At 41.4% G+C, this 17,402-nt stretch overlaps 1 protein-coding gene across 3 annotated transcripts in view; it reads left to right on the top strand.

Annotated features, from left to right (window-relative positions):
* The first annotated feature begins 987 nt into the window (after positions 1-987).
* The window catches only part of LOC135324187 (UV excision repair protein RAD23 homolog B-like), a 36,168-nt gene continuing 19,753 nt past the window's right edge, over positions 988-17,402 (top strand). Inside the window, exons 1-3 of one of the 3 annotated variants that reach the window (XM_064499919.1) lie at positions 988-1,318; positions 2,848-2,927; positions 16,270-16,351. In XM_064499919.1, the coding sequence (XP_064355989.1) occupies positions 2,922-2,927; positions 16,270-16,351 (88 nt within the window). In that variant the 5' untranslated portion in view covers positions 988-1,318; positions 2,848-2,921. The remainder of the gene's footprint in view (positions 1,319-2,847; positions 2,928-16,269; positions 16,352-17,402) is intronic. The other 2 variants (XM_064499920.1, XM_064499918.1) reach the window with 2 other exon arrangements.

Below are 17,402 nucleotides of genomic sequence, written 5' to 3'. Positions count from 1 at the left end.
TGATACACTCGAGGGTAGGGCTGCCATCCAGCGGGACCTAGACAGGCTGGAGGAATGGGCTAACAGGAACCTCATGAAATTCAACAAGGACAAATGCCAAGTCCTGCACCTGGGACAGGAGAACAATACAGGCTGGGGACTGACTGGCTGGGGAGCAGAAGACCTGGAAGACAGTAAGGTAAACATGGGTCAGCAGTGTGCCCTAGCAGTGATGAAGGCTAACAGTATCCTGGGCTATATCAAGAGGAATATAGCCAGTAGACTGAGGGAAGTGATTATCCCCCTCTACTCAGCACTTGTTAGACTGCACCTAGACTGTGTCCGGTTTTGGGCCCCAATACAAGAAAGATTTTGATCAACTTGAGTGAGTTCAATGGAGGCCCCCAAGATGGTCAGGGGGCTGGAGCACTTGCCCTATGAGAATTGGGAATTGGGCTTGTTCAACCTGGAGAAGAGAAGGCTTTGGGGGGGACCTAATAGCAGTCCCCCAATACCTATGAGGAGGTCATCAAGAAGATGGAGCCAGGCTCTTTACAATAGTGCATAGCAGGAGGATGAAACAACGGGCATAAATTGAAATGGGGGGGGGTGTCTGACTGAATATAAGGAAAAAGTTTTTCACTGTGTGGTTAATTAAGCATTGGAAGAGGGACCCAGAGAGGTTGTCCAGTCTCCATCCTTGGAGGTTTTCAAGCCCTGACTGGACAAAGCCCTGAGCAACCTGGTCTGACCTCACAGCTGACCCTGCTTTGAGCAGGAGGTTGGACTAGAGATCCCCTGAGGTCCCTTCCAACCTGAATGATTCTGTGATAACAACAAAAATAGACAAGACATGAAGTGGCTCCTTACTTTAGCTTCAGAGAGGGTGTGTGTTTGCTTGCATATGTTCATACTTATATGCATGCTCCTCTCATACCCTTCTTTCCATACTGTCATCCATCTTCTTCCTTTGCTGCTTGCGCACGCGTCCTTCCTTCTTATTCCCTTTCCCTTTCCCTCTAGTCCCTGAACAGTGCCCATTGCCTGCTGTTCCTTCCCCCTTGCTTTCATACGCGGAACCTGTGCGCGCGTCCTTTTTCGCTCTTCCCCTCCTCCCTCCTTTCCGGGGCGGCGAATGCGACTCCAGGCCTAGGAGTGAGCGGCAGCAAGCATAGGCCGAGCTTTTGCTACTTATCTATCTTTATTCTTTTTCTTTCTCCTGCTCCTGGGACGCACAGGAGCAGCAAGTGTGAAGAGTGCTCCCCCCACCGCCATGCAGATCACGCTGAAAACGCTGCAGCAGCAGACTTTCAAGATCGACATTGACCCTGAGGAGACGGTGCGGGGGGGGGGGGGGGGGAGTTCTCGTGCTCTGTTCTTTCCCTTGTACCAGCTTCGCTCCCTGCTTCACTCCCGCTGCAGGCGCCGCACCTTCCATTCCCGGAAAAGGAGGTGGAGGCGGGCCACGTACTGCTTTCTCGATAGGGGTTGACAGTCAGGGGTGAGAAACAAAGGTGGGGGGGGGGCCCAATGTGTGTGTCCGGTTCTCCCTAACTCCTCTCTGTACTTCCCTTCCTCATTTGGTTGGAGGAAGTATGTGTGGCAGGTAGAGGATAGCATGAATTGTACCTTTTTCTTTAGAGGAAGAGGGCAAAGAACTATAGGGAGTTATAACCTTTTCTCTCAGTAGCATGTGCATGTGCATATCGGTGGGTAATGGGCATAAATTATAACCTCTGCTGGTCTGTATAAGGAGTACTGGCAGTGGGTCATGGCTTTTTGGAGAGGGGGTATAGGGGAGGGAAGGAAGCAGGGGAAGTTGCAGGATTCTTTCTGCAGAAGTGTGTATTGAAGAGGGGCTGATGGTTGTTTGCTCTTTGATGTGCTTGTGCTTCCCTACTGGAAGAGGTAGGTGTGTACTGGGAGCAGGATGCCTGTATCTGAGGAAGGTGGGTGACTGTTGGGAGGCTTTCTTGTTTAGCCTACAATGTGGACTGTAATGATTATTCTGTCCCTGTGGGGTGAGAAGGTGCATTTGAGATTGTGCTAGCCACTTTGAGGTGTGTATTGGTGGCTCCTGCTTGCAGGTGTTTGGGCATGTGGTAGGATTTGTAATAGAATCAGTTTCTCTCCTTGGTGTAAGTTACAGTGACTATGTAATTCTGTAAGGAGGGGGGGGGGAGAGGAGAGACACTTTGTTTGTGGGTGGGTGTTTCTCTGCTGGTGCTTGGAGTTTGTTGAAAAGTCCTCAGGCAAATACAGTCATACTGAGATAGGAAGAAGGGCCTTCAGTATGTTTTCAAGTTTGGAAAGTGCCTTACAACTCCCCTTGAGGAATACAGATACTTGTCTCTTGCAGGCAAGTCTGATATTACTGCTGTCTTCCTTTGAGAGATTTGGTGAGTGTAGCTTTTGGAGGTGCGTTTGCAACAGCCTCTTATGTTACATCTGGGCTGTGAAACTATGAAAGGCCTTTACTTTTCTACTGCTGTTCTGACGGTTGTTTACCTTCCTCTATCTCAAAAATATAATAAAGGGAGGGCAGTTAAAGTCAGGTTACAGAGTTTCTTGAATATGGACGGTGTGACTGAGGAGATTGTGAATGCCTAACTGAAGTACGTGTTAGAGTCCTTCAGGGATTTAAAACACCAGTCTTTAATCTCCACTGAGAAGGCTTTCTTCTTTCATTTTTTTCTCCTGGTCCTGCTATTGAGTAAGGTCCTGGGAAATATGAGCAAGGACAGGAATGAGGGAATGTTTGCCAATCAAATAAGCTCTCTAGTTTGAGACAGCAAAATGTATTAGCTAGAAGTTAGAGTATGGGGAAAATAGAAAGCATTCTCTAGTTTATAAATATAATTTCTACAGTGGTTCAGTAACTGAACAAAGAATGTTCTCCAGTAAATTTGAGGCTTGGCTTGGAATCATAATGACAGTAGGGAATGCAGGTAAGATTTGAGGAGTGTTTTGTGCTAGTATGCATGATGATGCCTTGATCTTACTAATTCTAGATCTTTGGGTGTAAAAAGTGCATTTAAAATTCCTTGAGGTACTAATTAGAAATTAAAGGATAAACTCTTTGGAGAAAATGTGGAAAATATTAGAAGTACAATTTAATAAAAATCAAACCATCTTCTTGAGTCCTCTGTTTAAAACCTAAATCTTTAAAATGGCCTTTGTTAACTTTGTCTTTCAAAACTGTTTGCTTGGATGTTCTCTTTTAGTCCTATTTTGAAAAAGGTTCTTTGTAACTAAGTGTACTAGTGCCCTAGATTAAGTTTGTGACTTCTGTTGAGTATGTTAGCTTCTGGGAGTTCAGGAAGCATTGCGTTTAGTTGTACTGTACTTGTGTGCTCCGCTGCTAAACGAAGGCTCGTTTACTTGGAGTTCTGCCCTATACTGTGACATGGCCAAATCTGATTTAGTTGCAATAGGCCCAGAGAATTTGTTGCTCTGAAATTGGCTTCTGTTTCTAGTCATTTCTGTCCTTATTCTTACTACAAATTTAATTTAAACAGACTTGATGTTATAGTGCAAAGTAATATCTTACTGAACCAGCAGTTCAGGCTTGTTGCTCAAAACTCATGAGTGGTATGGAAAATATTGAAGCATGTTGCTTCATATTTAAATGTACCTTTCACTGAGAATATAATTAAGTAGCTATAATCCTTGTCATAGCTTTTACACAAATAACTGATCTCGTCTGTTTTATCGATTGGCTGGACTTTATAATTCAGAACCTGCACTTAATGTTAGTGTGACTTTAGTTTTTGCGTACTTGTGTTTTAAAGTATTGGTATGCTGAGCATTTGCAGTTAATACTGGACTTGAAGCATGAACTGTTCTATATTTGTGAAAGTGCTAGATGGAGATGGTAGAATACCTGAACTGATATAATATGTGGTTTAAGAGAATTCTTGCCAAAGGCCCCATTATTTGAGAAGCAAACCTCATTAACTATGAAATGGAGAAAATGTGTCAGACACATCCTGGTTTTTAAATTTTTGAGAAAACTTGTGAAGCAAGTGTATGGGAATCAACACTGTACTCATGCTCTGTATAGAAGATGGAGTTACCAGTTGGAATTATATTAGTGTTTTGAACAGAGTAGTTGAGCACTTCATAATGCATTCAAACTTGGCCAGAATAAAGGGCTTTAAGCCTTTATTTATGTCGGTTCTTTTGTTTATTGGCTCTCTATGAAACACTGAGTGCATTAGGCTGTGTGTTAGAAATACATAATATGCACTGTCTGATGCAGATCTGTGTAGCTACATCTCTTGACTGAGGTGACAGTGATGACATTGTTTCTCACTGTGGGCTTCTAAGCCTAGTGCTGCTGGGAATGCCTTTTTGGAGCTGCAGTTACCATTATGTTGGCATGAAACATGCTTTAATAAAGCTGCAATCTCAGCAAATATTTTGAACTTCCTTATCAAGTTTATCAGTTGAAAATAAGTATGTTATTTCATTTTCAGTTTAACTGTGCTGTTAACCTAAACATCTTGATTGTCCAGAGAGGTGTAAGGAATATGCAGGATGTCCTTAATCCTCTGACAATTTCTAGTTAATGTAATATGGGCTCTCATATTTCACTGTTCTGCCACAATGTTTAAACACCTAGGAAATGCTTGCTTATTTAAGACAGTGTCAACAGGAAACTTCGTTATGGAAGTTTGAAACTAACTTCTGGATGATCTAGTGTATCCTTGTTTCATTGTTAAATGTGTACTGGGACTTTTGGATATATACATAATGTCCTTCTGGTGCTGGAGGATGTTGCGGAAATTTAACTTGGGTACTAACCTAAGCTGTACTAAATGGCTGGGGAGTGTGTTCCAGCAAAAATGAATTGTGCAAATGGAGCAGGTTGCAAAGAGGCTGTAATAAGGAAAAAGTAAGGAATGGCACATGTTTGGGTTTTGTAGCAAAACAGAGGAAAGAAATGATACAGTTTGGGGGGAGACTTTTTGGAGAAGAAACAGCTCTAGCAGAGAGCATGTATTTCCTGATGTGTAGGGAAGGTAAGTGATATTTCAATTGGGTAATAAAGGTGCACAGAAAAATCCAATAAACTAGAGAGGTGCTTCTTAGGATAGAGTTATTAATATGTAAGGGAAGGAATATCCTAAAGTAACAAGTTACTTAAAAGGATCTCTGAAAAAAATTAGTGACAAATTTCTGAGTTGAAGGTTAAACTGAAGCTATTGTTTGAGTGGCTGGTGTACTATTTATGAACCCATGCAAATGTTTGATCAGTTTCACCAGTTTGTATCTCTTCAGTACTTTAAGAGCTTTGCTAAAGCACCTAATTTAAAAAAATGTGGAAAGGCCATACAATTTTAAGACATACTTTGCATCCTTTCTCATTTTATTTGGGGCAAGGAAAAGATTTATGGAAACAAATTATGGTTTGTAGTAAGATCTGCCTAGTGATACCTAGGGAGCTTTAAGAAATATATACTGTAGGCTTCTGTTACAAACACACCTACTGACCTAGCAGCATTTAACTGAAACATAGGTGTTAACGTAATTCTACATATAGATTCAGATTATATAGCCTAGAAGAAAGTGAAAAATCCTTTTTCGTAAGTGTCAAACTCAGTCTCTAAAACCATATAAAAATAATTGATGTTTTAGGATTTGTTCTGACTGCCTATGTCTGTCAGAAGAGTTGACTTTTGAAACAGTTTTGTGATAGCCAGAGTATTGCTTTGTTCAGAAATGGACAGATTTGACCTTATGAAGCTTCTAACTTGTGAGGGACTATGAATTTATTCTTTTCTTTTTCTTAAATACCTTTGTTGCCACCTCCCTCCTAAGTGCGCTTCAGTATTGGTTTCTACAGCAGTAGTCTCTAAGAGAATTATTTTTTGTGTTTCCCTGTGAACTAATATTCTCAGTGGTTAATTAGAGGAAAAGTATTCTCATGATCCTGTGCAGAATTCAGAGCTATGCTTCTAGGCTAGAAGACATGTTCCTATGTCGTTAATTTCTGATATTTTTCTTTTAGTGCTTGTTTCATTTTCTGCTAGGTATCTTGCTCCTCTTCTAGAAGATAGTTATGTTGCTCCTTTATCTGCTAGGCTTTCTGTATACTATCAGAGAAGCTGAGAAATTGAAGGGCCTGTACTCTGCTGCTTGAGATTTGATAGGGGACTCTTCAAAAGTGGTAGCTCCAGAGACAGATTAAACTGTCAGGTAGCATGACAGATGGGACAATAAACCCTGAAGATAAATATATGGGTTGTGTGTGCTAACAGATTGTTCTGTACATAATCGTGCCTTATTTAAAGCTTATTTTGCAGTTATAATCAGTATCTAAAGAAATCTGTCCTTTGTACAGATAATGGAACATACTAGAAGATGGTACCTTCAGAATCTTGGGAGGAGGAAGGTATATGGTATTTAAGGATTGCTATGACCTAAACCAGAGCATATTACTTTTTACAAACTTATTGCTACCCACCTGCATACAAGGACATAATTTACTAGCAAGTGTTTTGCATGCAATTTCACTATATTTCCAAAGTATCACAAACATTTTTAAAGGAAAACTTATAGGGAAAGATAAACGTATAGGACTACAAGAAGTACCTGCCAATGTCTTCTCCCATCAAAGAAGATTGTTTCTTTGGTCACTGTTGCTGACAGGATACTTGGTTACTTTAAGTGGGCTCAGTCAAAGAAATCACTTTCTGCTTTACAGGATCATAGAATCGTTGAGGTTGAAAGGCATCTCTGAAGATCATCTAGTCCAACTCTCCCCTGCTCAAAGCAGGGTCAGCTAGAGCAGGTTGCTCAGGGCCTTGTCCAGTTGGATTTTGAATATCTCCAAGGATGGAGATTTCACAGCCTCTCTGAGCAACCTGTTCCAGTCTTTGACCACCCTCAGAAAAAAAAACTTTTTTCTTATATTTAAGTGGAATCGCCTGTATTCTAATTTGTGCCCATTGCCTCTTGTCCTGTCTGTGGATACCACTGAGAAGAGTCTGGCTAAGTCTTCTTAACACCTTCCCATCAAGTATTTATACACATTGATAAGATTCCCCCCCCCGAGACTTCTCTTCTCCAGGCTAAACAATCCCAACTCTCTCAGCCTCTCCTCATATAACAGATGCTCCAATCCATTCATCACCTTTGTGGCCCTTCACTGGACTCACTCCAGCAGGTCCATGTCTGTCTTGTACTGGGGAGCCCAGAACTGGACACAGTACTCCAGATGTGGCCTCACTAGTGCTGAGTAGAGAGGAAGGATCACTCCTTCCACCTGCTAGCAATGCTCTGCCTAATGCAGCCCTGCATGCTGTTGGCCGCCTTTGCCACAAGGGCACATTGCTGGCTCCTGTTCAACTTGCTGTCCACCAGGACCTCCAGGTCTCTTTCGGCAAAGCTACTTTCCAGACGGTCTGCCCCCAGCATGTCCTGGTGAATAGACTAATTCTTCCCCAAGTGCAGGACTTGGCATTCCCCTTTGTGGAACTCCATGAGGTTCCCCTCTGCCCATTTCTCCAGCCTGTCAAAGTCCCTCTGAATGGCAGCATGGCCCTCTGGTGTATCAGCCACTCCTCCCAGTTTTATATCATTTGCAGACTTGCTGAGGGTGCACTCTGTCCCTTCATCCAAGTCATTAATGAAGGCATTTAAACGGTATTTGCCCCAGTATCAACCCCTGGGGGAAACCACTAGTGACTAGTCTCCAGATGGACTTCATGCCACTGATCACAGCCCTCTGAGCCTGGCAGCTCAGACAGTTTTCAATCGACCTCAGTATCCATTATTTGCATCCATACTTCATCAGTTTATGTATGAGAATGTTATGAGAGACAGTGTTGAAAGCCTTAATGAATTTGAGATGAACAATATCCACTGCTCATCCACCAAGCCAGTCATCTCATCGTAGAAGGCAATCAGGTTGGTTAAGCACAATTCCCCCTTCATAAATCCATGCTGACTACTTGTGACTGCAAGGCGGGAAAGAATGGGTCGGATACCGGTGGAGAGAGACATTCAAGGTTCATGAGGGGTTAACAGGATAGATTTAATAAAGGACTTGCACTCCAAGCTGCACAGGGAGCCCTGGGAACCGTGCGGAGGGGTCACCGATCGGAGGCTGCTGGAGGCACGGGTTGGACGCCCAGGCGGGACTTGACTCGTTGTTCCTAAGGGCCCCTTAAATCTACTAGAACTATTTCCTTGTCTCAGCTGTGCTAACCTTGAGTAGCTACTGTCCGGGAAGCAGCTAAACGTTGTTGAAAATATGGAATATACATGCCTGGCCCTGATGGGAATTTGATCAGTGTGTAGAGAGCACACTCTGGGGCTGCTATCATGTACTCTGCCAGTCACCTGGCTCCTCGCCAGATCTTCCACAGGTGTTCTCACTACACTACTCCCAATCACCTTCTTGTCCTTCATGGGTTTGAAAATGGTTTCCTGGATTACTTGCTCCATCACCTTTCCAGGGATTGAGGTGAGGCTGACTGGCCTGTAGTTCCCTGGATCTGCCTTCTTGCCCTTTTTGAATATAGGAGTAACATTTGCTTTCTTCCAGGCCTCAGGAATCTCTCCTGATTGCCGTGACCTTTCATAGATAATTGAGTGTGGCCTTGGAATGACATCAGCCAGCTCCCTCAGCACACAGGGGGGTGCATCCTGTCAGGGCCCATGGACTTGTGTCTGTCCAGTGTGTTTAAACATTCCCTAACCTGATCCTCTTTCACCAAGGTCTTCCTCGCTTCGGACTTTCCCACTGGTCTCAGGGTCCTGGGATTCCTGAGGGCCAGTCTTACCAGTGAAGACAGAGGTGAAGAAGGCATTCAGTACCTCTGCCTTTTCCGTGTCCTTTCTCACCAGGGCCCCTGCCTCATTTAATAGTGGGCCCACATTTTCCTTAGCCTTCCTTTTGCTGCTGATGTACTTGTGTCATGTTTTAGGTCAGGATAGACTAAACGCATGCATTAATTAGTATATAATAATTGGATCCATGTGAAGGAGTTTGGGTGTTTATTGCCTCTGTGAAAGTGATTAATAATGCAAAGAACACTACAAAGCTACAGAAAAGTGGTTATCTCTACTTCCCCTTTCCTCGCTGACAGGAGCAGCAGTTGTCAGTAGTCAGGAGGAGCAGGGTACTGAGCGTGTTGGTTCCAGCTGCATGAGCTTGGTCCCAGGCATCTCTGGAGGTCCTCTGCAGTCAGGCGTCCCTGAAGGTAGAGTCATGCCACCCACCCTTTGGGCTGAGGTGGACGAGGTTTATGAGGTGGAGAGCACCTTCCAGATTGATCTTTACTGGTTGGTGGACTGCTCCAAGCTGTTGCTCATGGCTTGGTGTAGCGAGTTGCCAGGCAAATATTCTCATATAAGTTTAGTTCTTCTATTTCTGCCAATTATATGTTTTTTCATAGCACCTGCCTAATTGTACTCTAACAAAAGTTAGATCCCTAACAACTACAGAGCAACATACCAAAGGTCAAACTGTGGGCCTCTTGCATTGGCCTAACTACTCAAGCGATGTCAGCTCAGTAGGCCAAGAGAACTTGTAGAAGCCTTTCTTGTTGTCCTTCATGTCCCTCTCCAGATTCAACTCCAGATGGGCTTTAGTGTTTGTAACCCCATCCCTGCATGCTTGAACAGTGTCTCTATATTCCTCCCAGGTCACCTGCTTCCACCTCTTGTACGCTTCCTTTCTATGTTTGAGTTTTGTCAGGAGCTCCTTGTTCATCCATGCAGGCCTCCTGCCACCTTTGCTTGATTTCCTGATCATTGGGATGAACTGTTCTTGAGCTTGGAGGAGATGATCCTTGAAAATCAACCACCTCTCCTAGACCCCTCTTCTCTCCAGGGCTGTCTCCCATGGGATTCTTCCAGGCAGGTCCCTCAAGAGGCTAAAGTCTGCTCTCCTGAAGTACAATGTTGTGATACTGCTTTTTTCCTTGCTTCCTCTTCTGAGTGGAAGAGGGTGAAGTACAGCAAGTCTTCAAGAGCCCATAAGGATCATCCAGGAAGCCTCACAGGCTCTCCTGTTTTTTTGTTTGATGCTCCCTGCAGCAACACATGAACATGGAGAGGAGGGGGCTGTTGGCTGCTATAGACACATTGGGTAGTAGCGTGGTATAAAGTGGTGAGATGGACTCACTCCAGTTCTCCCTGTCTCTGTGATTCCCTCTGTGCTTGGATCTGAGGCATAACAGGATCAGGGAAAGCAAGGGAATTGGAGCCAAAATGCATATTTGTGTGTGGTGGTGTCCTCCCCCTGCCCCCAATGTCTCAACTTCTGGCTAGACTATTCCTAATGTTTCTAATCTGCCCCCCCCCCAACTTAATGAAGACCACTAGTGCACATCTAAAATATACTTGTTTTACCCCTCAAACTTGTATGTGGGTGCTCAGTATTAAAACTATTTAGAAAAAGTATCTTGTTGATTCTGTTCATATTTAAAACCACTTTTACTCTCTCTTTGAAGCAGTTCTCCTTTGGGGCAGCATCCTTGAAGCAAAAACTCACTCCTTAACAATATTGAAAGATTTTTAGCTAATCTACTAAACTTTACTGTGCAAGAGTCATTGCTTACAGAATGGAAACTTTCTCCTTAATGCTCCATTAGAAACTACGAGGGCTTGTCTTAAGAACAATCCAAACAATCCAAAGCCCCTGTGTACTCAACTATGCAGACTACCATTCTAGATGGAGCCTAGCATACCCCTGCTAAACTAACTGGCTGACATAACCGTGGGAAGAACTGGGCAACACTTAGCATCATCTGCTCCATGCAAGCTTTCCTTAGGATGCCAAACTGGTTTGCAGAGTCAGGGTCTGGTGTTTCTTTAGAAAGCCTCACTTTCTCAGTTAGGAACTGATCAGCTATGGCTCTGCTAGCCAGTGTGCTGCTTCCCTTCTTGAAGGTATTGTGTTCAGTAAAGCCAATGAATAATAGGGAGAGTTGCAAGCCTTAATTTATAGAGAGTAGAAGAGAAACAACTTGTTTTGAGTGTGGGCCGTTGTATTGTGTGTGTATTGTTTCTGTGTATTGTGTGAGTCAATGCTCATCCTTAAAGGTGTGTTGTCTGTGGAGTCTGGGTTCCCTTCATTTTATTCTGCTAAGAACTTATTAGAGGGGAAGAAAAATGGGAATCCTTGAGGACTAAAATATATTTTGAAGCCAGGTTACATAAAGTTAAGCTAGGTAGGCTGGAGGTTTGGCTTGGGGATGTGCATTTTTTGAGGAAAAACTGTCATAATGTCATAGATGCCTCTGAAGTTGCCTGTATGTCTTTAAACTTGGTTTTCAAAATCACCAGATCAACTTTCTGGGATTGCCTACCAGAAGTTAATTTTCACTTAACCATGGACTGTGGAATTGCTGAAGTCCTGGGAGATAATCTTCTAGATGCTCAAAGGGGCACATTTGATTTGCAGATGACTGAAATAGTTTAACATATTGCTTGCTGCCTTCAGAAATTTGTCACTGCCCACTAACTAGAAGGTACTGCCACTGTTCCAAAGGGGACAGAAGAAATGCAAGTGCTCCTCTTCTGCTTCCCTGAAAACAAGGCTTTTGCAGTTAAATTTAAACCCGCTTCATTTGGGTTTAATGTGGCTGACTTTACATAAAAGTGGATTATGTATGCATGTATACTTATATGTATGGTCCTCTGTTGGCTGAGTTAAGGGAGTGGATAACCTCTCATTAGTGGGTGCTAAGTCTTCAGTCACTCTATTTAGAGCTGTAAGAGGAAATTTAACTGTGTCCTAACATGTTGTCAGCAGTCATTGTATCAGATGTGACCTAATTTTTATTCTAGTAATTAGTGTTATATCCTTTGCAGGTAGAATGCTGGATTGATAGGCTAGGCAGAAGTGAAAACCAAAGGAGGTGACAGTTGCAAAAACTAATTGTAACAGGAGTATGTCTTGAATTTCTCCTTCTAATAACAGAATAAAGCTGGTATCTGTAGCACAATGCAAGCTATTGTAAATATGAAGTATAGGAGATAAGAGCTGGCTTAAGCATAATTTTTTTGTTTGCCATTTTGAATAGATACAGCATTTAAGTGATGCCTTTGGGATGTTATTGATATTCTTTTATCTAAATTGCTTTTCTGTATAATACATGTGACCGCAAGGCAGGCAAGAGAGGGTCGGATATCAGTGGAGAGAGACACTCAAGGTTCATTAGGGGTTAAACAGGATAGATTTAATAGAGGACTTACTCTCCAAGCTGCATGGGGAGCCCCGGGAACTGCGCAGAGTGGTTGCCGATGGGAGGCTGCTGGACACATGAGTCGGATGTCCAGGCAGGACTCGACTCATTGTATTCTAAAGGCCCCTTATATTTACTAGCACTATTTCCTTATCTCAGCTGTGCTAACCTTGAGTAGCTACTGTCCAGGAAGCAACTAGACGTTGTTGACAAAACGGAATATGCATGCCTGGCCCAGATGGGAATTTGGTCAGTGTGCAGTTTCACACACTGGGCCTGCTACCACGTACTCCGCCAGTCACTGACTCCTCGCCAGATCTTCCACAGGTGTTCTCACTACAATACAGTTCAATGCATGTTTAGAAATATATTTTCTGGAAGTTACTTGAATATCTTTCTGTATATCCAGTTTTATAGGAACAAGTTGAACTACTTCAGAATTCCTTAATTCATAATTAAGGGCTCACCACATGTCAAGTTACTGTCAATCAGCAGAACACATGCTCAGTGAATGGCAACAATTTAGCTTTAAACCTCAGTGAAAGGCTGTATGAATGAAAGGGTTAGGTTGATGGTCCTTACTTTGTCTTTGCAAATGGCAACATGTGCACATAGTCAGTTAGCAAGTTGCTGTAAATTAGCTGAGTCATGTTAAGCTTGGTGACTCAGTCTTGTGCTAAAGCCTTAAGTTTGATTTAGACATATGTAATCCCATTGTCAGTTGTCCATATTTGAGGACTGAAATTGTTTATTTCTGTGACCGCAAGGCGGGAGAGGGAGGGTTGGATACCGGCGGAGAGAGACACTCAAGGTTCATAAGGGGTTAAACAGGCTACATTTGATAAAGGACTTGCACTCCAAGCTGCGTGGGGAGCCCCAGGAACCATGCAGAGGGGTCACCGATGGGAGGCTGTCAGATGCATGTCAGACGCCCAGGCAGGACTCAACTCATTGTATTCTAAGGGCCCCTTAAATCTACTAGAACTATTTCCTTATCTCAGCTGTGCTAACCTTGGGAAACTACTGTCCGGGAAGCAACTAGACATTGTTAACAAAACAGAATATGCATGCCTGGCCCATATGGGAATTTGGTCAGTGTGTAGAGAGCACACTCTGGGGCTGCTGTCACGTACTCTGCCAGTCACCTGGCTCCTCACCAGCTCTTCTGCAGGTGTTCTCACTACAATTTGAATTTAGTGTATGGTCTGTTCTTAAACTGGTTGACATGTATTGTAATTTCTGAAAATGCAGAAGACCAGTGTTGGTCACTATAGTGTTCTTGTCTCTAGTGTTTTAATTTTACTTTTGAGTTCCTGTTAGAAGCCAGTCATGACCACATTTTTTGTATTTTATAGCTTGCTCTAATCAAAGAGTAGATCAGTTCTTTGGTAAGCAACTGTGTAGTTTGATTCTGCATGCAGTACTTCTGTTAAAGTGGCTTTTGTGGCTTTTCAGAACTTTTTTTTTTTAACTTTGCATGCACTTTGCTTAAAGTCAAAGGAGTTGTTTTCCTGTTAAAGCTTTATTTGTGAGAGTAGGATTTGCTGTTGTTACTAGTAGGAAGTGTGTAATCTGAAATAAAACTCAAACAATAAAACATGAGGAAGATAAAAGTCAATAGACACCTACTCATAGTAGCCTGAGGGCAGTGACAGTGAGACAAGCTAGTTTTCTCCATCAAAAATGATCAAACCTACTGATCAGGTTTACAATATTTGGTATATATTTGTAACAAATAATGGCCACTGATTAGAAAAGAGGAACTTTGAGGCATAATTTTGGGCCACTTAGCATAAGTGTGTGTGTATGTGTGTGTATATATATATATGTATATATATACATATATATATGTATATATATGAATAGACAGTCTGTGTGTTAAAAGGTAGGCATTTCAAAACACAACATATTTTAACCCTGATTCATTCAGGGATTAATTTGCCTGAATGGAAGTAGGGCATTTTTAGGGGATGCCTCATGTATATAATGTAATTGAGAAGGAATTCACATTTCAGATTTTCAGTTTTCAAGTAAAGAGGTTTTTTTGAACTTTTAACAAATGTAAATTCAGTGATAGAACTGACATTTTTTCCCCAACTAATTGCACGAAATGCTAATGCTATCAGCAAATCACTAGTATTAAAGCAGTAAGTACTCTAGCTTTACTAAAGTCATATGAAAGGCTATAAGCTGCTGTCAGTTTTGCAGTAGAAATGCAACTGGCTAGCTGGAGGCTGATTTAAAAAAAAAGATTTTGGTAGGTCCTGGGGCAGCATGTCTAATAGGAATACAAGCATTTTCCTTTCTCCAGCTTCTAAGAAAAAAGGGTTGGCTCCTGATTTGAATGTTTTCTCATAGACACTAAAGCTCAGTCTTCTGTATCCATGTGTGGCTAGTAGTTTAATCACCCAAACCAGATGTAAGCTTACAGAGGAGGCTTGATTCTGTGGGCCAGCCTTTGCTAGGTAGTGCAACCTGGTGCAACAAGCACTCAATTTCATGTCATTGTTGCAAAAATGGAACATTGCTTCTTCGTGAATGTCACAGAACTGCCTTTGTTAAAACTACCAAATTCTGTGCAAAGGATTAGCCTGGGAGAGACTGATAAAGTAACTTAAAAGTATTTCATGTAAAACTTGAAAGGGATGGGGGAGGAAGATGGAGGGTAGTAGACTAAATTGGAGGGAAAGGGCAAAGACACTGAAAACTAAGGTAAAAGAGGTCAGTTACAGAAGAATGAAGTGAAAGCAGGAAACATGACTGATATATGGCAAATGGGTGACAGCTTTTACTTGGGTTGAAATGTTGGACTTTGTAGTATGCAGTGAAAATTTACTGTCTGGAAGTATTATTTCAGTACATTTACTATTTGAGCAGCCCTAAAACTGTACTTTTTTTAAAGCTGCTGCTTTAAAAAAAATTAACAAAAATGATATTACTAGAGCTACATGTGACATAAGTAGTTGTCAGTCCAATTAGGCTGTCAAGATGAATATGTTTTGATATGCTTAGCTGGTTTAATAGGTATGTGCTTTTCAACCGCAATAGGTATGTTTCACAAAGTAAGCTCATGAATTTCCAAGCTTTCTCTGAAAAAAGCCTCCAGAACGTGGAGTTAGTTTGGATGCATGAGTGACACTTGGATTGGTTACCCATATTTCAAATACATTGGGAGTGTCTGTGAACTGTCAAGGAGTAAGAAGAATAAATGTGAAATGTTCTGTCACAGTTTTTCTTAAAATATGTGATTTCAAATGCATCAATATGAAAACACTTCTGTGATATCCTTTGCTCAGAATGTTATTATGCAGTGTTACTTGAGACTATAGATTCATGGCAACTAACACAGTGGCATTTGAACTATTTTTTTGTGGTCCTCTCGAAGCATAGGCTACTTCTAAATTGTCTGTGATAGTCAAGTAAGTAAAGCAAAATGTTCCCATGTGTAGGCTTAAACTTCCTATGCAAGGCTCCACAAATTAGGGAGGAGGAGAAGTTGAAAACCAGTGATCTAAAATGAACTGAATAATTTACCTTATGTCATAGCACATCAAGGCTTCTAGTGACTCCAGTGAGCAAAGTGAAATTTTAGTGGTGACCTTACAGAAAACACAGACATTCTATGGATAAGCACTGTGAAGAAGAAAACTGGCAGCTATATATTGCATGCGTACCCTTTGTATTCAGAAGAGCAACATTAGGAAAATGGATCAGTGGGTAGAAGCATTTTTCTGCTTCACTACTTTTCATTGAATCATAAATCTGTACTTAATGTTCGTCATGGAGTAATTGCAATGTGAAGTACTGTATCTGTAATTTGATGAGGCAGAAGAGATTATTTGGGGAGGAAAAATATTGCTCTGGGAATAAGTTGGAAAGAGAACTTTGGCAGTATGGTTTACTTGATGTAATTCAGACATATGACTGAAATACTGCTTATTCTTATAAGTAGTATTCTTAATTCTTTTATGTTCTTATATCTTATAAGCAACTATGATTTATAGTTGCTACTTGGCTAAAACAAATGTTTGCTTAGGTTTGAATTGTGAAGCTATTTTTTATTATTAAGACCATTTCTATGTTTTAGGTGAAGGCATTGAAAGAGAAGATTGAATCAGAAAAGGGGAAAGATGCTTTTCCAGCAGCTGGCCAAAAACTAATTTATGCAGGTAGGTAATGGATCCTCTAAAGATACTGTATTTGAATCTACCATATATTTTTCTCTGTTTTCTTTCCCATTGACCTCTTAAGATCAGTATTACTCTGATTTGAGTTTTAAGTGATGAAATGCAAACAAACAAAAAAAACCTCTTGTTGACAAGGGATGCTCTTAATAGTGCATCGGAATTTTTTTTTCTCCACGCTTCAATGAATGCTTTTTTTGTTTGTTTTCTCTGATTTCTACATGATCTTTCATCAGCTCTATTCCTGGGTAGCATATGCTATGTGAAGTGGGAATAGCTATCATTACAAGAAACTAAGACTTAAGCAGATCAAATTTCATCTTTTTGGTGAACTCTTGTCTTCTGGACATATACAAGAGAAACTGAAAAAAACATTCTTCTACTTGCCTCCAGAATTAAAAATCAGCTGATTTCTTTTGGACTTGATATAGTCAGTCAGCTGATGGGGGGGGGGGGGGGATGTTGCTAGACAGAAGGACTTGTAATACTTCTAAGTGTCATTAACAATCTGCTAGAAACATGTATCATATACTAGTGAAAAGCAAGCTATGTCAAATAAAATGTGAAGACTTAATTATTTTCTTTGTACTAAGGCACTTTGAAATCTTAGACAGTATTTATGATAATCTTCTATGTGATTGGTCCGTTCTGGCATTAACATACAGATACAGGTTTTTTTCTTCTTACTTAATTGCTGGACTCAGAAGACATTAAAGACTCACACTACCCCTACTGCTTTTTTTTCTCTCAAGTCATGCTTGAAAGAAGTTGTGGTTATCTCTTAGCTCCTCGAATATGCTGATCTCTAAAGTGTTGCTTTTCCAGTTTTAATAAGAGACTTTATCATAACAAGTTGGAAGTCTGTCCTTTTTTTTTTTTTATATGGGCTTCTCAAAACTATGTTTCTTAATCATTTTTGTCTCCCTTATTTTGGAGTGAAGGAATGCACATAAAGAACAGGAAGGTAAAAATCCCATATATAATAAAGGAACATGAGCAAGACAAATGCCTTGTGCATGTGTATATAATTGAATGA

The sequence above is a fragment of the Dromaius novaehollandiae genome, chromosome W, assembly GCF_036370855.1.
Source record: "Dromaius novaehollandiae isolate bDroNov1 chromosome W, bDroNov1.hap1, whole genome shotgun sequence".
NCBI lineage: Eukaryota > Metazoa > Chordata > Aves > Casuariiformes > Dromaiidae > Dromaius > Dromaius novaehollandiae.
Note: the sequence above shows the minus strand (reverse complement) of the source record. Positions and strands in the feature narration are given on the sequence as shown.